This window comes from Lithobates pipiens, unplaced genomic scaffold (genome assembly GCF_037356315.1).
Source record: "Lithobates pipiens isolate NorthernLeopardFrog02 unplaced genomic scaffold, aLitPip1_a1.2 Scaffold_16, whole genome shotgun sequence".
Classification (NCBI taxonomy): Eukaryota; Metazoa; Chordata; class Amphibia; order Anura; family Ranidae; genus Lithobates; species Lithobates pipiens.
Window position 1 is genome coordinate 223069478 of NW_027507748.1, and position 25342 is coordinate 223094819.

Consider the following 25342-nt stretch of genomic DNA (forward strand, 5'->3'; position numbering starts at 1 on the left):
ATCAAATTCCTAGACCAAAGCTATTGACTACTAGCCTGAACGTAGTCCCGTCGTAACTAAATAACGTCATCACGTTACGAACGATCGGATTTTGTCCGACCGTGTGTATGTAACACCAGTTTCGGACAAAATCCGTCTGAAAAAAATCAGATAGATTTTGTTGTCGGAATGTCCGACCGTGTGTACAAGGGCTATGATAGTGAACCACTTGAACAGGAGAGGAGTGTGAAGGGTATGATAGCAGACAGTATGAGCAGGAGAGGAAAATAGAGGGTATGGCAGTGGGCAGTATGTGCAGGAGAGAGGCCTGTGGAGGGTATGGCTACGAGCAGTATGAGCAGGAGAGGAGTGTGGAGGATATGACAGTGGGCAGCAGTGGTAGCTGGTGTTTTTTTTATTTTTGGGGGAGCAGCAAACAACCACCCCCCATTGGCCGGTGGCAATTCCCCCCCCCTGCTGTCTGCCGATCGGTCCAGCACTTATGCCATCTAGGTGGTGGGTGGTTGACAGCGGCTCCTGTGTCCTCTCCTCAATCACGGCAGCTCCTCCCCTCCTCCTAGGTGTCCAATAGGATTGTCTGTCCTTTTAGCCAATCAAGTGATGGGTCTCAAACGCTTGAAGTGGTCTCGGTTTGCATTCTCTGCACCCTGAGCCCACCCTATTTTGAAGCCTATTAGAGCCTCTGGCTCTAATCGGGTGCTTCAAAGGAACACCCCCTCCCATTGGAATCCATGCATCCGGCGTCCTGCAAGGGGCCGGGCGCATGGATAGGGGGGCATAGGAGGGTATGACAGTGGGCGGTATGAGCAGAAGAGGAATGTGGAGGGTATGACATGGGCAATATGAGCAGAAGAAGATGAACAGCAGTATGAACAAGAGAGGGGTGTGGAAGGTATGATAGCAGACAGTTTGAGAAGTATATGTAGTGCCCTGGGGTTTAGTCAGGGATCTCCTTTGCCAAATCCCTTGTCAGGAGTAGCTACTATAGTTAATTATTAGGGATCTATGGACTTCTCCCCAAGTTTGGCCTGGTTGTACTTTCCTCTTCTACCAGCAGGTGGCCGGGCACTTGGAGATGGGCCAGGTTGTGCGTGTTGGCTCCCTTGGTCTGCTGGGAGAGCCTATATATTCAGGTGATGACAGGTGATCCAGGTTCTTGTGTGCTACCCAGAGCGCCGTCTGGGTGGACGTGTGTCGTCTGCCCCAGGCTGCTAGGCTGGAGATTGGGCCTATCCCGGGGGCATCAGACTGCCAGACTGTGTGAGGGCTTATCTAGAAGAGCTTGCAATCCAACCAAAAGTGATGGTTCTGCTGGCCGGAGGTAGAAGAGAAGCTGTTGCCACTAAGGGACCAATTGCCTTTACCAGGGACCACAATGCGGAACTAAAGCAAGTACCGGAGCAGGATTTTTCTCACCGAACGGGCACGGTGGAGAATTGGGAAACTTCAGGTGGTGATTAAGTCAGAGACTCAACCAGCGGAGGTGACACTTGCAGAGCAGCCTTGCAAGTCAAGCCAGGGACTGAGCCGGTCAGCAAGGGTGAAGCTTGAATGTATCCGAAGTGCCAAGCTAGGGACCCAGCAGGGAAGCGTGGGTGATCCTTGAGGGAGAAACCACCTTGAGGAGCTCCCAGGATTCAGAGTCAGTGAATCAGAGGGTCTAGTGAGAGACCAGGAGCTCAAGGGGCTGAAGAACTACAAGGAGAAGTTGTAGTACAGCTGAGAGAACTGTTACTTTGAGTTAGGAACTGTTTAAAGCGGGAGTCCACCGGGACTCCGCGTTTTTTTTTTTTTTTTAAAAGCCAGCAGCTACAAATACTGCAGCTGCTGACTTTTAAAATAGTGACACTTACCTGTCCAGCGCGCCCGCGATGTCGGCACCCGAAGCCGATCTGTAGATCGTTTCTCGGGTGCTGCCGCCGCCATCTTGGGTATGGGAATCAGGAAATGGAGCCTTTCGGCTTCATTTCCCGGTTCCCTACTGCGCATGCGTGAGCCGTGCTGCGCAATAAGGACGGTTCCCGCTGCCTCTGGGATCTGTGTGTTTTCCCAGCAGGCAGCGGGGCACTTGCGGAAAGGGGCGGGCACTTGCGGAAAGGGGCGTAATATACACCCCTTTCCGCAGAGAGCTATCTCGGAAGTGGGTGCAGATACCTGTACTGTACAGGTATCTGCACCCCCCTCCCCCCTGAAAGGTGCCAATTGTGGCGCCGGAGGGGGGGAGGTGTTCCGATGAGCGGAAGGTCCACTTTAGGGTGGACCTCCGCTTTAAGTACTGTTACCAAAGGGGGCAGCAGTCCTGCACCTGCAGAAGTGGCACCTTGCTGCCATTTAAAATTGCAACTACTTAAGGGGGTCCTGGCCCTAACCCTCTTTTCCTTGCAAAATATAAAAAAGGACTGTCAAAGAAATAAAACCTCTTTTACATCTAAGAAGTGTATTGCGCCCAATGACTTTTACCACCTTTGCACCCACTATGCCTCACAACCAACTACATATTGAAGGATGTCAGCTAACTTTGGCCTTGAAGGTTCTCATTAGGCTGGAAGAGATCAGAGATTCTGCTACAGATAGTAATGTGGAGGGTATAAGGTATGGTGTGGATGAACAGTAGTATGAACAGGAAAGGGGTTCGGAGGGTATGATAGTGGACAGTGTCAGCACGAGAGCATGGTGGAGGGTATAACAGTGGGCAGTAAGAGCAGAAGAGGAATGTGGTGGGTATGACGTGGGCAGTATGTGCAGAAGAAGATGAACAGTAGTATGAACAGGTGCAGAGGTTATGATAGCGGACAGTGTGAGAAGGATAGTAATGTGGAGGGCATGAGAGTGGGCAGTATGTGCAGAAGAGGAATGTGGAGGATACGAGAGTGGGCAGTATGAGCAGGAGGGAGATATGGCAGGTATAACAGTGGGCAGTATTAGCAGAAGAGGAATGCAGAGAATATGTCAGCAGGCAGTGTGAGTAGGAGAGGAGCGTGAAAGTGTATAGTAGCGGGCAATAAGTGGTGGAGAAGGGTGAAGAGGGCAGTGTGTGCAGGAAAGAAAAACAGAGGTTATGATAGTGCGGAAGACTGAAATATATGACAGCTTGCAGTATATGCAGAAAATGAATATGGAGAGTATGGCAGTGAGCAGTGTGCCATAGAGGAGAGCAGAGGGCATGAGCAGGCAGTAATATTTGACTTAAAATTGTGGTTATTGATCTTTCCATTAGCAATGAAATCACTAAAAAATATGGTCATAGCTGTAGATGTTTTATTCAAGTTATACCTGTTGCTGGAGTGATTTTGTAACAGGTGGTACTAGCTAGCATCTACAGTATGTAGTTAAACTGTATCATTCTAATCCTAGAAAAATTGTATTGCAGCTGATCATTTGTAGTATGCGGTGGCTGCCACTTTTTCTCTTTTTAGGCTTGTTTCCCTCTTCATTTTTCACTGGTGATATTGACAATAGCACACTTGTCCTAGAGTGACATTTATGCCGTGCACATGCGGTCGGACTTTCCGGTAGAAAAAGTCAGACGGAATCTATTCATCGGATATTCCGATCGTGTGTGGGCCTCATCGTACTTTTTTTTTCGAAAATTCTGACGGACTCTTGTATCTGTCAGAATTATCGAAAAAAAAAATTAGAAATCAGATGAAAGATTTAGTGCTGGAAAACACTTTTTGATAGATAAAAAGTGCACTTTATATACAACTATATAAATCAGACCAAAATGAGGGACAAATGAGGAGGAATGAGGGACAGAGGGACGTTTCTCCAAATCAGGGACAGTTGGGAGCTATGCAATCAATATTCGCGTATTGCAATTTTTTTTTACCAGAAATATGTTTAATACATATCGGATTAAACTGAGGAACAAATTCTTTTTATATATATTTTTGGGGGATATTTATTATAGTAAAAAATATTGCTTTTTTTTCCAAAATTGGCGCTCTTTTTTTGTTTATAACGCAAAAAATAAAAACCGTAGAGGTGATCAAATACCACCAAAAGAAAGCTCTATTTATGGAGGAAAAAAAAAGGACGTCAATTTTGTTTGAGTACAACATTGTAAGTTATTTGTAGTAAGTTGTAATATTTGACATTAAATTGTCAGTTAAAACGACGCAGTGCCGTATCGCAAAAAAGAGCTTGGTCAGGAAGGGGGTAAATCCTTTTGGGGCTGAAGTGGTTAAAGCTGAGTTCCGCTTAAAAAAAAAAATTAAGAGTCAGCAGCTACAAATACTGCAGCTGCTGACTTTTAAGAATTGGACACTTACCTGTCCCAGGGTCCAGCGATGCGGGGGATCGAAGCCCCGCTCATCTCCACCTCTGCTTGGTGGCGCCAGCATTGTAATTGTGGGCATCCGGCTGTGGCTTCACAGCCGGGCACCCACTGCGTGTGCGAGCGCCGTGACTGGCCATGCAATCATCTGGGTCCTGTCACGTGTCCCAGATGATCACCTAGAGGGAGGACAGAGAGCTGATCTCCCTTCCTGCGCAGAGGGAAGTGACGTCAAGAGCCCAGGTGCCGAAGGAGGCAGATTAGGAGGGCCCCCCTTGCAAAAGGCATTAAAGAGTTGAGTAAAAAAATAAAAAATGTCTCCAAAAAATGTTTTTTCATGCACATTAAAGCGGGGTTCCACCCTAAAGTGGAACTTCCGCTCATCGGAACCCTCCCCCCCTCCGGTGTCAGTTGGCACCTTTCAGGGGGGAGGGGGGTGCAGATACCTGTCTATGCCGTTTCCTGTCCCACCGCGCTGTCTGCTGGGACACACACGGGTCCCAGAGACAGCGCAGACCATTCCTATTGCGCTGCGCGACTCACGCATGTGCAGTAGGGAACTGGGAAGTGAAGCCGCAATGCTTCACTTCCTGATTCCCTCACCGAAAATGGCGGCGGGAGCAGCAGCCGAGAGCCGAGCGATCGATCGGCCTCAGCTGCGGACATCGCTGGACCCCGGGACAGGTGAGTGTCAATTTATTAAAAGTCAGCAGCTGCAGTATTTGTAGCTGCTGGCTTTTAATAATTTTTTTTACAGTGAAATCCCGCTTTAATTTTTTTTTTTTTTTGGGTGGAACTCCCCTTTAAGGACTGGTAAACTGCAATATCTTTTTTCCAACTTACCTTTTGTTGTAGAATCAGTGTTTGTCCCTAAAAGAGTAAGTGTGTAAGAAATCAGAGCAATTTTCTTTTTTAATTTTTCAGAACAGTCTCACCTCCGTGATACATCGGCCATGTTTATGGTGGGAAATGCGAGCTACTTATACCCACCATAAACATGGCCGACGTGTCGCTTAGACGCTGTAGAGCGGGCAGTATGAGGGCAGCCTACAGTAATGTGAACAGGCAGTGGGAGGGGCGCCTATAATTAGGACGTCTGGCGGGAAGTTGAATTGCATTTTGGAGCTGAGATTTGTTTATCTGTGATTAGAAATATGAAGGTGAAGAAACAGCGTAGCCGCTGCCTGCAGCCTGAGGAGTGCGGAGTGTGGCTGGACACCGCCGAGCTGAAGAAGAAGTCACATCAGGTCTGGTCACATTCTCAGCTTGTGTGTGCGCATGTCTGTGGGGTTTGATGACTCTGTGCATCAGTGGTCCTATGTAGACCAGCAATGATCGGATGGATGGAAGAACAAAGCACACCTAGATAGTGTGGAGGTCTGGGCAGCCTTATGGAGGTGACAAGTCTTCTCCAGGACTTGGGGACCCCTCTGTACAGCCCTTCTGTGGCAGACCATGGTTGTATAATGTATTACACACCCCACTCCTATTCTCCTGTCCTGGGCTTGATGGGAAAAGCTGCACCTCCACTTCACCCATGGAGTCTCATGTATAGAAATGCTGGGGCCGATATGTGACTGAAGGGTGACCTAGAGATCATTGCATTTCCACTGGATTGTAGCAATTGTAAATGTCACTGGCAGGGAAGGGGGTTAAACAACTGCTGCGAGCCACCAGCTTCTGTCGGACCACTGACTTACATCTCTACATAAAGACATGGAGGAATTTGACTGGCCTGCACAGAGTCCTGACCTCAACCCGATCAAACACCTTTGGGATGAATTGGAGTGGAGACAGTCAGGCCTTGTCCAATATCGGTGCCTGACCGCACAAATGCGCTTCTGGAAGAATGGTCCAACATTCCCATAGACACACTCCTAAACCTTCCCAGAAGAGTTGAAGCTGTAAAAGGTGGGCCAGCTCAATATTGAGCCATAGGGACTAAGATTGGGATGTCATTATCGGGGTTGTAAAGGGTTATTTTATTTATTTTAACAACACTGAACATGTCATACTTGCCACCGCTGTGCAGTTAGTTTTGCATAGAGTGGGCCCCGATCTTCCTCTTCTGCGATCCCTCAGCGGCACTCCTGGCTCCTCCTCTTCTCGAATGCCCTATCGGAGAAGCGCTTTCCTTCGTGGACACCCGTGCAGGCACGCTCTCGTGTCCTGCTTCTAGTCAGTCAGAAAGCAGGACTAGGGCCCCGCCCCCGCATCATTGGATTTGACAGCAGCAGGAGCCAATGGCCGCCCTGCTGTGAATTCATCCAATTGAGACCCGAGACACCTTCTTTTGCTGGTGTGCTTATCTCTGGCGTGAGATAGAGGGTACAGGTAAGGAAAACCTGGGGCTTGGGAAGGCTGCAGTGTTACAGGAGGATTTTTCATCTCAATGCCCATTTAAAGTTCATGTAAAGGCAGGTGTCCCAGATGATGTCAGAGAAGATCATGGCTCCTCCTGCAAAAGCAATCCATTGGAGTTGGAAAGCGACTGCGAGTCATGTGACCAGCCTGAAGACAGCTGAATATCGTTATTTGCACTGTGTGTGTGGTGGTGGTGGTGGTGGAAGGGAGAGGGATCTTTTTAAAGTGTTAACCCCCCAAAAAAATATATCCTGGTCCCTTAAAGCAGATTAAACAGCACAGTTCTTGTACTGTGTAATCTGCCCCTTTCTAAACTGTTAAACCTCCCTGAACCTGCCATTTCCTGTATGCCCTCTCTATACTGACCACAAAAATAAATCGCTCAGCAGCCATTACCACTGTGGTCAGAGTGCTAACCTCTGTCATGTGCTGCCCTCAGCTCTCGTCTCTTCCCCCCTGTCCTCTTCCTCTGTCTGTCTCTGCTCAACCCCTCTGCTATTAATAAAAAAAAAAAAAAAAAAATGTTGTCACTGCCAGCCCCTCTGTTAGAGGCTGGCACACCACACTGTAAATCATTTTAAATACAGATTCTTCCTCTTCCTCTTCCTCTTCTTCCTCCTTCAGGCCGAGGACATAATTTGCGGCCACTTTACAGTTATGAGACAGAGCTTCTGTGGGAGGAGCCTAGGGGGCCACATGATCTCCCCAGATGACGTCAGAGGGAGATCATGGCTCCTCCTGCAAAAGAAATCCATTGGAGCTGGAAAGCGACCGCGAGTCATGTGACCAGCCAGAAGACAGCTGAAAATCGTTATTTGCACTGCTCATTTTGTATACATACATAGATACATACTTTTTATTTATTTTCTTGACATACATAGTGTGCTTTGCCAGGCTCTAACAGAGGGTCTGGTATAGACTTCTCCAAATGGATTCAGGAAACTCTGTATGACCTATTGTTCCTCTGTGATACTAAGTTGATAAATAGGCTGGATGAGTTAGTGTATGAACTGTTGGTGCTGCCCACAAAAGGGAAGAGGAATCATTGTTCATACACAAGACGGAATATCCCTTCACCCCTTATAATCAACTTTAACACTCTCATGTTTTTGATTGTAGTATCTCCATGCACTGGAAATCCTTTCAGATGTGATGACCTACTGATGGGACTCATGTAATATACATTGTTGATGAGCATTAATCCTTAGCAATTCCGTTTATGAATTGATCAGTGAAAGATGAATTGCTGTGGGTTTCTCCATTTTTGCAAAAAAAAAAAAAAAAATTCTTGCCATCGTTAATCATATATAACCCTTGTACATATAGCCTTTAAAGGCTGTTTTAATGCAAATCTATTTCTGATGTTAAATGTATTAAAGGCAGTAAAATACTAACACGTGTGTTTGTTTGTTTTTTTTTGTCTTCTGTTGCAGACAGTCATCCCTTGCACATATTCAAGCCGATTTAATCCACTCTTAAGGAGACAGCCTGTTGAGTCTACTAACTTTGAATTCACTCAAACAAAAACACCCCAGGTTTGCACCAAACAGACATCTATGTATGCCTTTTTTACACATAAAGGTAATGCCAACTTCTTCTAAACATAATGGCTTAAAGCAAATATGTTTCACATGTTCTGTATTGCCAAATAGTGTGATCATTTTAATTGAAACCAGGAAACCTAATACTACCAGCAAGGTGTAACCAGACGTTTCCTGTCCTAGGTGGACAACTCTTGGGCCCTATGCACACTGGTATATGGGGCTCTGGCATTTTGGGTGGGTCGCAGAGGGCACGGGTGCTCCATTTAGCCCTGCTGCTGACAGTCTGTCAAATTTCTTTTGCAGTATTTCACCAGGGGCGAATTCCCAGATTGCAAGTAGTCTTACAAATGACAATTTATCACTTGCCTACCAAGGTCCCTTTATTTTTTTTTATATAAAGTCATAGTAGACAGGTGGTTAAATCAAAGCCACAGCTGTGAGCTTGGTACTAGCTTTAAGAGCCAGCGAAGGGGTTTCCAGTAGACCTGCCCAATCATTTTTACGGAGTTCTCAAAGGGACGCCCCCTGCTGCACAGACTATACCAGCAGTGGTTCATGGGCTCCCCATTCCAGAGAGGCACCTGAGACCACAGTAAACTGCTTCCCTGCTAAAAGCAGGAGGAAACTGATCTCTCCTGTGAAGAATGAAGCAACAGGTATAAGGTCACTTCCGGGGGCACCACTGTCACTCGTCGGCTAGTGTAGCCAAGAATGCAACTATTCCAGCTCAATCTGTGCTTGAATAGTTGCATTGGAGGGCAGGGATGACATGAGGGTCTAACAGACTCTCTGTAAAGAGGGCCCATCACCTGCAAATGCCCCAGTGTGATGACTAAGTAGAAAAAAAAATAGCATGAAAATTTAAAGCACCCCTTCACAAACTCCATTAAAAAGCAAAGCATAGGGTGAGATCCTGTATGTAACATCAATTGTGCTACATATGTGAAGTGTTGTCACAAACCGAGGGGGAGCAATAATGCTAAGGACATGGCTCATGGTTAAAGTGGAAGTAAACCCGTTGTTTTAAACAGTTAAAAAAAAAAAGCATGCCGGGAATGCTAACTGCACATTGGCTGTGCTCTCAGGCAAACTATCAAACCATCCAATGGCTGGTGTCATAACGAACCACATGTGCAGCACCATAGCAGTTGAAGATTAAACAGAGGCAAAGACGGCAGCTTCCTTGGCTGAAAACGATAGGGGAGTTTACTTCCACTTTAAGTCTAAACTAATGACCTGTAAGGCTATGTTTCCACTAGTGCGACTCCAAAGTCATGTTTGGAGTGTGGCTTTGGGCACTCTGGATCACAGTAGTGTAGGCACCTTCTGAAAGCTGAAGCAACTAAGTTGCATAGATTGGAACGGGTGCCAGAGCAATTAATGGCCAGTGACTTGTTATGTGATTGTCGTAAGACTGTCTCAGCACCGATGTGAGGTCACTTGACCTTCTTTTGCTGGCCAACTGATGTTAGAGGGGGATCTCAGCCCTTCCCTCCATATTTTTCAGATCAAGGAAGGAGAGCAGAAGAATGTCATGTGACCTTACATTAGTGCTATGAGAGAATGTATTTAGGATTGGAAAAAACAGACACACAGCACTTTAAATCTTGATTTAAAAAAAAAAATAAAAATAAAAAAAATAGGGGGGGGGGGGGTGAAAGTTACCCTGACTTTACAACCACTTGACCACTGGGCACTTAATCCCCCTTCCTAACCAGACCAATTTTCAGCTTTCAGTGCTCTCACGCTTTGAATGACAATTACTCAGTCATGCAACACTGTACCCGTATGAAGTTTTTGTCCCTTATTTTTCACAAATAGAGCTTTCTTTTGGTGGTATTTAAAATGTATGTATATTATATAATACTTTTTTTTTTTTTTTTTTTCCTATAAATCAAAAAAATGATAAATTCTGTGTGAAAATGTTTAAAATGTTAGCAAATTAGTATTTTTCTTCAGAAATTTTGGCCAAAATTTGAGTCCACAAACTATGGTGCCAATCTCTGAAAATTGATCGCACCTGAAGTACGGACAGCCTATCTAATTTCTTGAGACCCTAACATGCCAGGAAAGTACAAATGACCCATTTTTGGAAAGTAGACATTCCAAGGTATTTAGAAAGTGGCACGGTGAGGTTTTTGAAGTTGTAATTTTTTTCCCCGATATTCTTTGCAAAATCTTTTTTACACAGCGTGGCCACATACAGAGGCCCAACATGCAGGGAGCGCCAGCAGGTAGTCTAGGGCCATAAATTTCAAGTCTAATTTGATTAACTAATCTAATTACACTTTGAGGCACTGTCGTAGCATGGATGCGCACTGATGTGGCATGTATTGCAGGGTATTGGCAGAGTCAGAATGTGGCTGGAATGGGCACTGAACAGCGCTGTAGGCACTACACATGCAGCCCACAGCACCGCTGCAAACTATCTCTCCCTGGAACGATTGGTACAGAGAGGGGAGGGAGGAACTGGATGTGATGTTGTGATCGCTCCGTCATTTTACAGAGCGATCACGTGGTAAACTGCTGCTATCGGATGTTTCTAGGGGCGCGCAAGAGTGGAATTCTGGGAGGACATCCATGTATGCCCTCCAATAATAAGGCGACGCGCTGTAGCCGTCTTTCGGCTATGGCCCGGTCGGCATGTGGTTAATTTTTGAGTGAGTTTTACAGTGCATCTGGAAAGTATTCACAGTGCTTGTTTTTCCACATTTTAATGTTACAGCCTTATTTCAAAATGGATTACATTTTCTGGAGTTCCACAAATGATACTCCATAATGACAGCATGACAGAATCTTGAAATCTTTGCCAATTTTATTAAAAATGAAAAAAAAAAATCACATGTACATGAGTATTCAGACTTTGCCATGACACTCCAAAATTTAACTCACATGCATCCCGTTTCCACTGATCATCCTTGATGTTTCTACAACTTTTTTTTTTTTTTTTACTTTATATCTTTATTAATTTCTTTTTCAATTAAATACAACTCATACAACCTTCCAATAAAAAAAACAGTATTAACACAATACCTGTTTACATATCCCTCTCCCATCCTTCCCTTCCTACATTCATCACCTACCCCACTCATACACTCCCATTCATCATACTTCCTTCTTACTAAGAGGTACCTTCGTTCATCATTTTTGCACACCATTCTTTCCATATCTTATCAAACTTTTTAATACCCCCTTGTCTCATATACGCTACTCTCTCTTTAAGGATAACCCTATTCATATTTTGCACCCACTCGCCACTCGTGGGGGGTGTGGCAGATTGCCATTTCTGGGCTATGAGTTTTCTAGCCTGAAAGAGACACCTTACTTTGGCTAAATTACTATCCTTGGGGTCACTACTCCCCTTGATCCATCCCAATACACATCCCATTGGTTCCATTTCCACTGCCATCTCAAAAACCCTGCTAACTATCATCACAACCTCCCTCCAATACCGATGTAGCTTAGGACATCTCCAAAACATGTGGATCATATCTCCTTCTGTCCTACCACATCTTGGACACACTGCATCGCTCCTTCTACCAAATTGGGCCAACCTCTTGGGGGTATAGTATGCTCTATACAATAACAGTAGATGTGAGAACTTTTGAGATGGGGAAATGGACACCCATGGCGCCACCTCGAGGATCCTCTCCCATTGGGCCTCCGAGATGTCACCCACATCAGACTCCCATTTTTTCCTGTTTTTTTGAGCATGTTTTTTTTTCCTGAGATTTCTTACACAACTCGACATACACTTTGGATATTAAACCTTTCCCTGATTTTGCTCGTATTATGTCCTCTATTACTGGTATCTGACTCCATTCCATTACTATACCCTGGAACTGTTTATCCAAAGCATGCCTGATCTGCAAGTATCTAAAAAAGGATTTTTTCGGAATTAGGAACTGATTCCTTAAGTCTTGGAATTGTTTCATTCTACCGTCTCGATAGATCTGATGAACAAAGTGTATACCCCTTTTTTCCCATTCCCTTACTGGTCCTATTTTTAAAACCTCTTCCAACTTATTGTTTGCCCATAAGGGGGAATATTCTGTAAATCCCTCATAACCCAATATTTTTTTAGTTGTCTCCCACACCTTAATCATTAATCCTAGGGTAGGGACCTCCCGTATGAATGCCCCTGCCTCTAATGCTACTACTAGTGACCTTCCGAGGAATTGTGTGAGGGGAGAACCCTTTTTCCACCCCTCTCCCCCCACTTCCTCTCCTGATAGGTGTTGTAGCTGAGCTGCTATGAAGTAATTAAACGGGTGTGGGAGCGCAACTCCCCCTCCATTACTTGGAAGTTGCAGAGTCTTTAACCCAATACGTGCTCGACCCCCCTTCCACATCAGTTCTCTAAATATGGTATCTATCTTATGGAACCAGTCCTTATATATCCATACTGGGGAATTATGTAGTACATAGAGAAGTTGTGGCAAAAGAATCATTTTAATAAGGTTGCATCGACCTGCTACTGAAAGTGGTAATTTCTTCCATATCTTAATTTTTTGTTTAAATTTGAATACCAGTGGAACCAAGTTATTTATCACATATTGCTTAGGGTCTTTAGAGATGCAGATACCCAGATATTTCATCTTACTCACTATCTGAATATGTGCAGCTTCACAAGGTAGGGGGCTAACTAAAGGGTCTATAGGCAATATACAAGATTTGTCCCAGTTTATTTTTAAGCCCGCAAGATGTCCAAAATTAGTAATTCTATACATCACTTCCCCTATTGAATGCTGAACATCTCCAAGAAGCAAAAGGAGATCATCTGCGAATAATACTACTTTTTCTTCTTCCTCCCCTCTCCTAAAACCTTTTATTCTCATATTTGATCTCAAGGATATAGCCAAAGGCTCGATCGCCATAGCGAACAAGAGGGGAGACAGAGGACACCCCTGCCTCGTACCTCTCTTCAGTCGGATCCCACCCGAGCTTTCGTTGTTGACTCTAATTCTTGCTTCCGGACATCTATATAACATTTTAACCCATTTTATGAATACCGGGCCCGCCTTGAATTCTCTCAGGACTCTCCACAGATAGCTCCACTCTAGAGAATCAAAGGCTTTAGCAGCGTCCAAGGATAAAACCACTCTCTGGCCATCTCCATCCACTGGAATCTGGAGGTTCAAAAATACCCGTCTTATATTTGTACTTGTGGATCTCCCAGGAATAAATCCTGATTGATCGGGATGAATAATTTTCCCTATCACTACATTCAATCTATTTGCCAGGACCTTAGCTAGGATCTTAACATCCAGATTCAGCAGAGAGATGGGTCTATATGATGAGGGGACAAGAGGGTCTTTATTTTCCTTTGGCAGCACTATTATATTTGATTCTCTCATTGAGGGAGGAAGTTCCCCTGCTTCTAGCGCCCAATTAAGGACTTTCAGAAGCTCCGGAATTAGTACCTCACCAAAGTGACGATAGACCTCCACCGGAAGGCCGTCTGGGCCTGGGGCTTTCTGACCTACCATTTCTTGTACTATACGCCGAATCTCTTCGATCGTTATAGGACCGTCTAGCATATCCCCATCTTCTTTCGAAAGATGTGGAATAGCCAGGGGGTTGAAGAATATATCCATTTCCTCCCTCATCTCGGCCTGGTTAGATTGATATAGGTCCTCATAGTACGCTCTAAATCTCTCTACAATATCTGAATTGTTAGTAGATATCCTGCCATCTACCATACTAATCCTTGGTACCGTAGATGGAGCGGAATTTGTTTTCGCCAGGTATGCTAGCATCCGCCCTACCCTTTCCCCTTCCCCAAATGCTAGTTGTTTCTGAAATAAAGATTTATTTTCGGCCTTCTCCAGCATTATATGACGATATGCCTGCTGCGCTTTAATCCATTTTCCCTGGTTATCTAATGTTGGGTTTTTAATATACTGGATTTCTAAACTTACCACACTTCTTGAGGCATTCTCTTCCCTTTCCCTAAACTGTTTTTTGATTATAGACATCTGTTGTATTAAAAGCCCTCGGAGGTAGGCTTTCAGTGCATCCCATACCATCCCTGTTGGAGCTGAACCTGCGTTCAAATTAATAAATTCTTTAAGAGAGCTCGATACAACCTTTGGTTCCCTCATAAGCTCCAACCAAGTGGGGCTGAATCTCCACCCTTTTCGCTGGCTTCTCTCTCCTATATCCAGGAAGCTCTTTATTGCTGAGTGGTCCGATAGACTTCTTGGCATATAGCTTATTTTACTTATTAATGCTCCCGCCTCATCATTCCCCAAAATCATATCTATCCTTGACAGGGTTGAATATGTGGTGGAGAGACACGAGAAGGTTCGGGATTTTGGATTCTGGAGTCTCCAGAGATCCTTCAGACCCATTTCTCCCAGGAACTGCGACAAGCGACTCTCATTTATACCCCCTTGCTGAACCCTCCCACTAGGAAATCTATCCAATATTTTATCCATGACCATATTAAAATCTCCCATTAATATCAGTGGGATTTCCGGTTTGTCCAGCACAAATTCAACCATGTCATATAAGATATCCATAGTGGATGGTGGTGGTATATAAACATTGGCCAAAATCAAAGTCTTTCCCTCTAAAATACCATATAGGAAGATATACCTTCCTTGTTCATCTATCTTCACCTGGAGGCAGTTAAATGAAACCCCCCTTTTTATAAAAATACTAACCCCCCTAGGAAAGGAGGTATGACATGAATGGTATTGGATATGGTATTCCCCCCCCCACCCCAACTGTGTAGTGGCGGCTTTTGTAAAATGTGTCTCCTGGAGAAAAAGAAGCATTGCTCCGTGAGACATGGCTGATAGCTTAACTGCCATCCTCTTCTTCGGATCCCCCATCCCTCTAACATTCCAAGAGTATAAAGTAAGACCTCTCCCCTCTAATACCGTGCGTTCACTCATTACAAATTACAGTGAAAATACCTAAAAACTCGTGTATATGACTCCTCTTTGTTATACCCTTTAATATAATAAACTTTCAACCATTGTTTTCTTATAGGTGCGTGTCCTCGTGACCCTCCTTTATTATTCTCTCTTGTGTAATACATTTTTGCCCTTTGTTTTGTCATACATAATTGTGCTCTAAGTGGTGTTCTACTCACAAAAACAATCCTCTTCCACCCTACTCCCACCTGCCAGTCAAGCTTTACACACCATAAACTTCTTTCTCTCCACCCATACCATTCACCTTTCTCACATTCTTCTCCCATTGCCTCTTTAGGCATCACCTGGGGCCTTCTTCTGTGACCTTCCCATTCACACTTTGCTTGTGAATCACTCCACATTTTTAACTTAAACCTTATTACCTACCCAACCCCCCACCCCACCCCACCCCTCCCCTCCTCCCGAAAATCGCCAAACAAGAATATTACCCCATACAACTGGTAAAGGAGGTGGGGACCCCGCCGTCCCCTTCAACCAAAGGGGAAACATGCGTGACCCCCCCCTCCCTCAGCTCTCCCTCCCCCTTCCCAAAACAAAACAACCAACACAGAAAAAAAAAGGGGATTACAGTTGGGTCCACATTCCTCCTCCCCCTCCCCCAAAACATAGGTGGAAGAAAAAAAAAGAAAAAAAGAAAAAGAGGGGGGGGCCCAAAAAAGTCCATCACTACTAAAATCTCCGGGGGTGGGACACCAACCACTCCTCCACACCTCCAGGATTATCAAAAATTATAGTCCCTTCAGGAGCATTTATCCGTAATCTTGCTGGATATAATAGCGCATAGGCCATGTCCATTTGGCGGAGCTTCCTTTTAACTTCCCCAAATTTAGCTCTCCTTCTTTGAAGGTCTGGGGAGTAATCCGGGAAGATCGACACACGCGAACCATTATATACGATCTTACCCCTCTCCCTAGCTTTACGGGTAATAGTCTCTTTATCCTTAAAAAACAGTAGCTTAGCCAGAAAAGGTCTTGGAGGGGCACCCGTCTGTGGAGGTCTTGAAGGGACTCTATGTGCCCTTTCGATAGAGAACAATGAAGAAAAAGAGTCCTGACCAAACGTATCCCTGAACCATTTCCCCAGGAAGGCTATAAGATCTGAACCTTCACAGCTTTCTGGCAGACCTACAATCCGAATGTTCTTCCTCCTCATCCTATTCTCCATTTCATCTAATTTATTATCCTGTTTTGTTAGCTGTTCTTGTATTAACCTGAATTCTCTTATCATGGGGGCCAGATCATCTTCAACCCGGCTCAACCGCTCCTCAAGGGCCGTAGTCCTAACCTGAATCCTTTGAATATCCTGTCTAGTATGTGATAATTCCTCCTGAATAGAGATGAGTTGAATGCTCATTCCTCCCAGGGATTCTCTACAAAGGTTGACTGCCATCAGAACCTCTCTTAGGGTTGGCTCCGGTTCTGGTTCAGGTCCTCCCTGCAGACCCTCCTCCAATGAGCCAGTTGCCCCCTCTAGGCTCGCATCCTTGGCTTGACCCTCAGAGTCAGCTCTTTCCTCCTTTTCCTCCAAAGCCGTTTGGGACTGGCTTGGCCCTTGGCTTTTCCTAATGCCTTTGATGCCTGATAACCTATTAGCTTGGGGTTGCTGTCCTTGTTGCGGGCCCTTTGGGGAAGTCTGACTAGGCCCCTGACCCGGATTATGGGCGTACTTCTCTAATTTTGCGGCTGCAGCTGCTTGGCTGGATTTAGACGCTCAGTGTGATGGCATAGTGACTTTATTTTATTCCAAAATATTATCCCCAGAGATTATATGTATATCTGATTTCTCTCTCACCCTAGGCGAGGAAAAAAAGGAGGGGATCCTAGGAATAGGGAAACACACACGGCACCGAATTGTACTTCTAAAGTTCCCAGAAGGGTCAAAAACAGCTCCAGCTAAATGACCTGCATAGGTTACCACATCAGAACAGGTTAAGGTTCCTTTAAAGAGAGAGTTTCTGTTTCCCGATACCCTTATAAACACTCTTATGAGCAAAACGAACTTAGATTGCGTGTTGAAGCATAAAAGACATCTTCATACAAAGGAGCTTTACACCAAAAGAAAAAAAAACAACAAAAAATTTCTTAATGGCAGGATCTCTCATCGAGGGGTGTGAAAAAAAAGAACCACCAGGTGAAAAGGCACACACTACACAGTTTTACATTATTTACTGCAGACTCTGAGCTATGCCAAAACCTCAGTATCTCCTATTCCAATCTCTACATTTAACTGTGTGAGCAGGCACTTCAGTGCCGATAAAGAGTCTCTTTTTTTTTTTTTTTTTTTTTTTTTACAGTTCACAATCTTCTCACCAACAAAAAGTTCTTTCAGGGTTAAAGCAGTGAAAAGACAACAAGCAGGAAGATTTATGCACAGTGTGATTAGTGAAAATGATCCACCTTCCTTTTCCTGTAAACAATATCTCAATCAGAGATCACATAGCAGTTCAGGCTCACTATCTTACATGGCAGTGTTTACTCTCACCAGTTCGTTGTGTTTGAATAGAGTCTCCCTTTGTGTCATTCCTCTGCTGCACATAGCCGAGAATGTAGTCTCCTCCTCCCCTCTTTGAACTCTTTCACCAGAACTTGCTCTGTCGTTTCCTTGGCAATCAGAGAGGGATCCTGCCCACCTCCAACGAGACTCCTGTGGAGCGCCTTCACTGCTGTATGCCGTAGGGGTAAGCGGGGGGGGGGGTGCCTATTCACTCGATCAGCTAGGCGCTACTCTCCTCATCCATCATCCGACCTGTCAGCGGCAGAGAGGGTCGGCGGGTCGGCGAGGAGAGACGCCGCTCGTTGCTGTACGCTATCAGCATGGAGGGGAGAGCGAGGCGAGGCGCTCACTCACTCAAGCACACCTTCCTCCTTCTCCATCCGGTCACGCCCCTCAATCTTTTTCCATGATGTTTCTACAACTTGATTGGAGTCCACCTGTGGTAAATTCAGTTGGTTGGACATCCTTTGGAAAGGCACACACCTGTCTATACAAGGTCCCACAGTTAACAGTGCATGTCAAAACACAAACCAAGCCATTAAGTCCAAGCAATTGTCTGTAGATCTCCGACAGGATTGTATTGAGGCACAGATCTGAGGGAGGATACAGAAAAATTTCTGTAGCATTGAAGGTCCAAATAAGCACAGTGGATGCCATCATCCCTAAATGGAAGTTTGGCACCACCAGGACTGTTCTTAGAGCAGGTACCTGTCCACACTGAGTGATTGGGGGAGAAGGGCCTTAGTCAGGGAGTTGGTCAAGAACTGGATGGTCACTCTGACAGAGCTCCAGCATTTCTCTGGAGTTCTGCAGAGATGGTTGGATGGTAGTGGGCAGACAGAAGACACTCCTCTGTAAAGGGCACATGACCACCCGCCTGGAGTTTGCCAAAAGGCACCTGAAGGATCTGACCGTGAGAAACAAAATTCTCTGGTCTGATGAAACAAAGATTGAACTCATTGGCCTGAATGGCAAACATCATGCCTGGAAGAAACCAGGCATCTGGCCAATCCTTACCATGAAGCATGGTGGTGGCAGCATCATGCTGTGGGGATGTTTTCTAGCGGCAGGAACTGGGAGACCAGCAAGGATCGATGGAAATTTCAATGCAGCAATGTACAGCGACATCTTGATGGAAAACCTGCCCCAGAGTGCTCTGGACTTCAGACTGGGGCAAAGGTTTATTCTCAAACAGGACAACGACCCTAAGCACACAGCCAAGATAACAAATGAGTGGCTACGGTACAACTCTGAATGTGCTTGAGTGGCCCAGACTTAAACCCGACTGAACATTTCTGGAGAGATCTGAAAATGGCTGTACACCGATGCTCCCCATCCAACCTGATGAAGCTTGAGAGGTCCTACAAAGAATGGGAGAAACTGCCCAAAAATAGGTGTGCCAAGCTTGTAGCATCATACTCAAATAGACTTGAAGCTGTAATTGGTGCCAAAGGTGCTTCAACAAAGTATTGAACAAAGGCTGTAAATACTTCTATAGATGGGATTTATTATTATTATATATATATTTTTTTTAAATCTTTTCAAATTTTCTTTAAAAAACAAAACAAACGTCTTCTTCCACATTGTCATTATGAGGTATTTGCAGAATTTTGGGGGAAAATCTAATCCATTTTGGAATAAGGCTGGGGGGATGTGCAAGGTGACCATTTTACATATTACTAGAATTGTCATAATTAATGAATCATTCAGTTCTTCCTTTTTCACCACAAAAAAAAAATTTTCATTTGCTTTTTCATAGGCAAGAAAGTAGCAAAGCCTAAAAATCAAGAAAACCTAACTGGTCTGTGTGTGAAAAGACCAGCATTGGAAAATGATGTCGAGCCTCTAAATGTTGGTAAGTGTGTACTGTGGTTACTGAAATTAAAATACTACAGAAGACCAATACAATGTAGAATGCTGAACCAAAGGGTGCAATCCATGAACGAGCTATCGCCTTCTGTACTTTACTAATGGCTACAATTATTATTTTTTCCTTCTTGTTGAGAAACGCAATGGTACTGTCACAGGTGATGCTTTTCTGCCCTGTGAAATGCATATACAGTACAGTAGCTTCTATAAGCTAGATCAGGGATGGCGAACCTTGGCATCCCAGATGTTTTGGACCTACATTTCCCATGATGCTCAACTACACTGCAGAGTGCATGAGCATCATGGGGGGGGAAATGTAGATTCAAAACATCTGGAGTGCCAAGGTTCGCCATCACTGAGCTAGATCGACCTGCTCCATTGCTTGGCAGGTAAGAGACCTTTTTAAAAGCCGCTTACTTAATCAAGGACGTTTCCTTTGAAAACTGGTATTTTAGTCTAGTGTGCAACAAATGCAGACTGGCGTACCTAAGAAAGCTGATATGGGTTCCCTTAGAAGGTGAGTTTGCTTATGAAGAAGACTAATTCCCAAAGGTGTGTGTGTGTGTGTTTGTTTTTTTTTTTTTTTTTTTTTTTTGGTTCTTCCCCCAAAAAAGAGGTATTAGACATTGTACACGTGAGGAGTGTTATACTGTGCGTAGCCAGGTATACCCGCAACAGGGATGCACTGGTTTGTGCATCCCCATGGGGGGGTCCCCATTGCAGACACAGCTGATGTATTCTAATATGACATCTGACACTCCGATGACTTCACACTGTCTGTGTTCAGCGATTCGCATCCATGCGGATGTCATATTGGGATACAGCGGCTGTGTTTGCAAATTCTGCGTCCTAATAAACATCAGTGGGACTGCCTGCATAGGGATGTACAGAACACCACCTGCACAGCTGTGTGGGTAAACACAGCCCTGTACAGTAGAACATGCTTCACCTGAGCGGGCCATTAGGGTAGTTATATATGTCACCATATTCCAAAGAATAGGTAAAATGTCCAGTAACTCCTGAGCCTTGCTGCTGCATCCATTACCACAGACAATGCGAGACTCTGGGCCAACCCTCACCCCGTCACTGGCTTTGATTGGGAGCCCCAGCAAAGTCTGTGTGACAGATGTGAGGAGAGAAGCTGCAAATGTGCACAGTGCTGGGTTGAATGAAGGGCTCAGGTAAGTATAAGGAGGGGGTGGGCCTACCTTTTTTACCTTAATGCAAGGCTTTACGCCTCGTACACACGACCAGACTTTTCGAGGGACTAGGTCCGACAGACTTTTGAGGGAGTTCTGACGGACTTTCCAAATGAACGGACTTGGCCACACACAATCACACCAAAGTCCTACGGATTTGAATGTGATGACGTACGACTGGACTAGAATAAGGAAGTTCATAGCCAGTAGCCACTAGCTGCCCTCACGTCGGTTTTTGTCCATCGGACTAGCATACACACGAGCGGATTTCTCGGTAGGAACTGGGTCCGGCAGAGTTCTGGCGGAAAAATTTGAAACATGTTCTATTTCTAAAGTCTGTTAGACTTTTTTGCAAATCAAAAGTCTGCTGCAGCCCACACAGGATCAAATGGTCTGCCGGAATCATTCCGTCTGACTTTTGATGTTGAAAAGACTGGTCGTGTGTACGGGGCATTAGAGCTACTTTAAACTTATCCATCCACATCAAAGGCCTTTATCTAAATTATATAAAATGCATCAGAATGTTATTTTTGTGTGCATACGAGGGTTTTCTCAAATCTGTTATAATGCAGTGTTTTTTTTGTTTTGTTTTTTTGCCTTGCCTTGCCTATAGGATCCTCTTCTGATTATGTTGATGAACTTTCTGCCTATCGGAACACTACTTCATTCTATCCACACAGTGATATTCAGCAATCTGCACAGTTGTGTAAAGAAAACTATGATGAATGTAGTAGTGGAACAGATGGCCCTGTCCATCCAAAAGATCGTTTGCAAAGTCATTCTGTAAAAACTGAGAATATGCAAGGCCGCCCTGCAGATTTCTGTACATCTGGCATCGCTAAGCAAACTTTAGTTTCTTTATTGGACTCTTCAATAAATTCTTATTGCCCTGAAGTGCATGATAAAGACCTACATACAGAATTCCAGCCAGGCAGTCTGCTATTCACTCAGGATTCACAGGGCAACAGAGTAATTGCTCATAGAGCTGAAAAGACTCGCAACCCATCAGGTCCACTTCAGGACAGGACTAATGTTCCTTGGGAGACTGCTAGCCCAATGAAAAGAAGTGGCCAATATCTCTGTGATGACTCTCTGCCATACATGTTTACACAAGACTCTGAAGGAAATAAGGTTATAAAGCACTGAATCAAGTTTCTAAAAGAAAAATCTGTATTCGACTCTGAAAGGGCCAGTTCACACCACATGCACTCCACTGCATCTTTTCTGCATCAGACGCATGGAAAGTAGGTTATATGGTTTCCAATGGCATAGTTCACACCAGTGTAATCGGTTCCAGAAAAAAGGTAGAACATGCTGCATTTTTCCTGGACTAAACTGGAACACGGTAACACACAACAAAAATTACACTGGCCCGCATCAAAAATGCATCAGACCACAGTACAGTGGGGAAAAAAAGCATCTGAAATGTATCTGAAAACACACATCCGGAATGGATCTGGAGTGCTTTAGTTTTATTTTTTTTGTGGTGTGAACCAGCCTGCGCCTATGTTGGTTCATGAAGAGAATATATTGGATAACCATTCTATATATGCCCATAAGAGAGCATATGTTTAGTTAAGATAAATTGGTCTTGTGTCCCTGTGCTGGTACTCAGAACTGGCATTGTTTTATTACAGGCACCAATTCAAATGAAATGTTCCCTTAACATTGGGACATAATTGGTGGCTGTGGGGAAGTAATGCCTTCTTAGAACTGACACACATGGATACATTAGGCCATTTAAAACAAACCTTTGAAATGTGTAGGCTGCCGTTTAGTACTCTATGAAACTCCATGAAAATGCTATTTTAGTTGGCTCTAGTGGAAGTCTCAATGCCAGTCCTCAAGGTGCCCCAACAGGTCATGTTTTCAGGCTTTTCCTCCGATGAAATGGCTGTGGTAATTACTAAGGCAATGAAACTGTTCAAATCACCTGTGCAAAATAATGGAGAGCCTGAAAACATGTCCTGTTGGGGTGCCTTGACTGGAATTGCGCAACACTGCTCTAGTGCTTTGTGAATTCCTCACTCACAATAAGCATACAGCAAGTGCCATTTTAACTGATCTGTGTGCTCAATTTAATTTTAGGATGGTGAGTTGCCATAATAGCCAGACAACTGGTCCTTTTTTTTTTTTTTATTTTTTTTTTTTCTTCTTCTTTTCTTTCCCACATTCCCAATGTCCACTGTCTAAGAGCTGAGGGAGCAGCACACTGATCTGCCTCGTGAATGGCTGTGCATGGGCAGCGGCGGGTGTGTCAGGACAAGTCTGATCATTAGCGCAGAGCAAACTTAGGAAAGCAAGGGGAAAGCAAGGGGACTGGGAGAAACGCCAGGGATTTCACACAAAGGAAGAAATACAAAGCGAACAGGTTACTTCTTCATACGAGTACATGGTACAGCAGGCATATATCAGGAATTTGAAATGTTGGAGTAACATTCTTTAGGGTTAGATTCACATGGGTGATGGAATGCATATAGTTTGCTGCACTCAGGGGTGGTTAAAGCTGCCTCTGGACCCAGGACACAAACTGGCCAATTTGCTTCTGCCCAGTTTGTGTGGCCCAGACTCTCACAGAAACCAACCCTGGACATGGTGTCCAGGGACGGTCAGAGGCTCTATTCACGTGACTAGTGGCAGCTCCCACCATTGTACAAGGTACAAATCTTCACAACCATGGCTTGCAGTGGTTGGCACACAGTTGCTGGAATTCAGACAGATTTTGCAAAATTGTTGTGTGTGTTCTAAAAGTGGCACAGCATGCAACTTAACACTCTGAAACGGCAGCTCCTATATTTCTAACTTGCAAATTTCTTTTGCTAATTGGATTTTTAATTTGTATTTACTTAATTGGTTTATAAATATGCTGCTAAATGTCTGTCCTTTTTTTGGTGGAAGTTTTTCAAATGATTGTTAAGTTGTCTGTATTTTTAATTGTGAAAGTAAAAAAGGTTATTAATGCACATATTGTGCAAAATCACAATGTGTCTAGCCTACATAAATTCATAGCCCTGTTGAAGTCAATTTCTACATTACAGTCAAATTTGAAAAACTCCAAATATGTTTTTGTAAGTTACCATTCACACAGTGTGCTTAAAAAAAAAAAAAAAAGTGTGTGTGTATACACACACCAATGGACAATTGCAGAACTATCCTATTTGTATGAAATGGTGTAAGTAAATACTCCTAGTTCAACAATTAATTGTGGTAAATGATAATAAAGTGCTCTGTGCTTAAAAAGTCCACCAATATAGTGCAACAATCCAATATATGTTCCCAACTTCCCATGGCTCCCACACTCACCAGAGGTGACTCTGTGTTAGCATAGGAGTCAATAAACATCCCTTTATCGTCACTCGCAGATCTTTCCCAGTACTCCACTATCCCTCCGGTGGAGTGGCATGGGTTTATTCCACATACAGGTTGTTGATCAGTACCATTCTGTTGTTAAACCTCAGTACTCAGGCATAAGCAATATAAAGGGGGGGAAACCTACCATAGTGTAGTTACATTTCTTATGGATTAAAAAAAACAAAACGCCAATGCACTTCCAAAAACATGGAGCACAGCTGCATAAAATCCAGGCCGATGCACTGGAGCACAGATTCTGGGAAGTAATGGCACCGGAAGCACTGTCCTTGAAGGATGCTACTAGTGGCAAGGGCACCCATCTAACTTCACCCCCCCCCCCAAACGTCTTTCAGAACAGCCACTTTGTAAGAGACCTTGGCTCCTCCCTTCACATGAAACACAGCCTTAGCTTCAAGATTTAAGTCTTTCCTGCCCCACTGGGCCCTCGTTGTTGGTGTTTCCTCTGACAGGGACACATAGCTGGGAACCAGGGCTGATCAACTGGGGAGGTTGAAGCCGGTTTTTACTGTGGCGAGAAGCTCTCCCTATCTCTATTATTAATTATTTTTTTTTTTTCCGTTGGCGGAACCTTGTGCTTTAGGGAAGGTATCGTTCGGTCCACTGTTAAGCCGCCACCCCAGATTCTCCTGAGGGTGGGGAAGAAGCTTTGGGGGCCCCGTTATCATTCTGTCCAGGGGGCATCATCTGCGGTGCATCGTTCCTCCCCCACCAATGAGTGAGGGAGCTTGAAACTGGACTGGAAGACGTAGTGACGTCACGTCTGGTGGGGGTGTGCACTTCTGCCAGAACCATGGCAAGTAAATCTGCAACAGGATATATAACTGGGTAAATCTTTGGGATACATTCAGTGAGCAAGTACCCACCACCTGAAAAATCTCCTCCCATTGTTCCCCATCTAAGTATCCAATGTCTGCCTCCCATTTCTCTCTTACTTGCAAGGGGTGCTGCTTCAAAACAGACTGTAACTGTATGGGGTAACATTGGGAAATAAATCCTTTAGATAAAGCAGCATCTGTAATAAGGCTAAACACTGGTGTCAGGGATAGGTGCCACTCCGAAGACCGGCCTTACGCCGCAACTGCATGAGTGAGTTGTAAGTAGTGAAAATGCATTGAGGACAGTAGGTTATATGTCTCCTTCAGGTTGGTTGTGTAAAATCTGCTTAAGATGAGTAACCCCTATATTCTTTCCACCTAGCTCCAGATTGCAGTTTGGCCAATTCAGTGTAAGTATCGTTGTGCCAAATAGGGCTGTAATCAATATAGCCATCCGCCTTCTGGA

The 25342-nt window shown here is 44.5% G+C and overlaps 1 protein-coding gene across 1 annotated transcript; it reads left to right on the forward strand.

Moving 5' to 3' along the window:
* The first annotated feature begins 5354 nt into the window (after positions 1 to 5354).
* On the forward strand, positions 5355 to 23672 carry AUNIP (aurora kinase A and ninein interacting protein). The gene is made up of 4 exons (XM_077481115.1): positions 5355 to 5523; positions 8074 to 8221; positions 19381 to 19476; positions 21303 to 23672. Exons 1-4 carry the CDS (start codon positions 5431 to 5433, stop codon positions 21833 to 21835), a joined length of 870 nt encoding a protein of 289 aa, XP_077337241.1. The 5' UTR covers positions 5355 to 5430; the 3' UTR covers positions 21836 to 23672.
* The last annotated feature ends 1670 nt before the right edge of the window (positions 23673 to 25342 follow it).

Bases quoted from the DNA above. Each gene is read 5' to 3' on its own strand.
- AUNIP (XM_077481115.1), top strand. From the start codon at position 5,431: ATGAAGGTGAAGAAACAGCGTAGCCGCTGCCTGCAGCCTGAGGAGTGC. The intron at 8,222-19,380 runs GTAATGCCAACT...GCTTTTTCATAG, and splicing joins TGCCTTTTTTACACATAAAG to GCAAGAAAGTAGCAAAGCCT. The intron at 19,477-21,302 runs GTAAGTGTGTAC...CCTTGCCTATAG, and splicing joins TGTCGAGCCTCTAAATGTTG to GATCCTCTTCTGATTATGTT.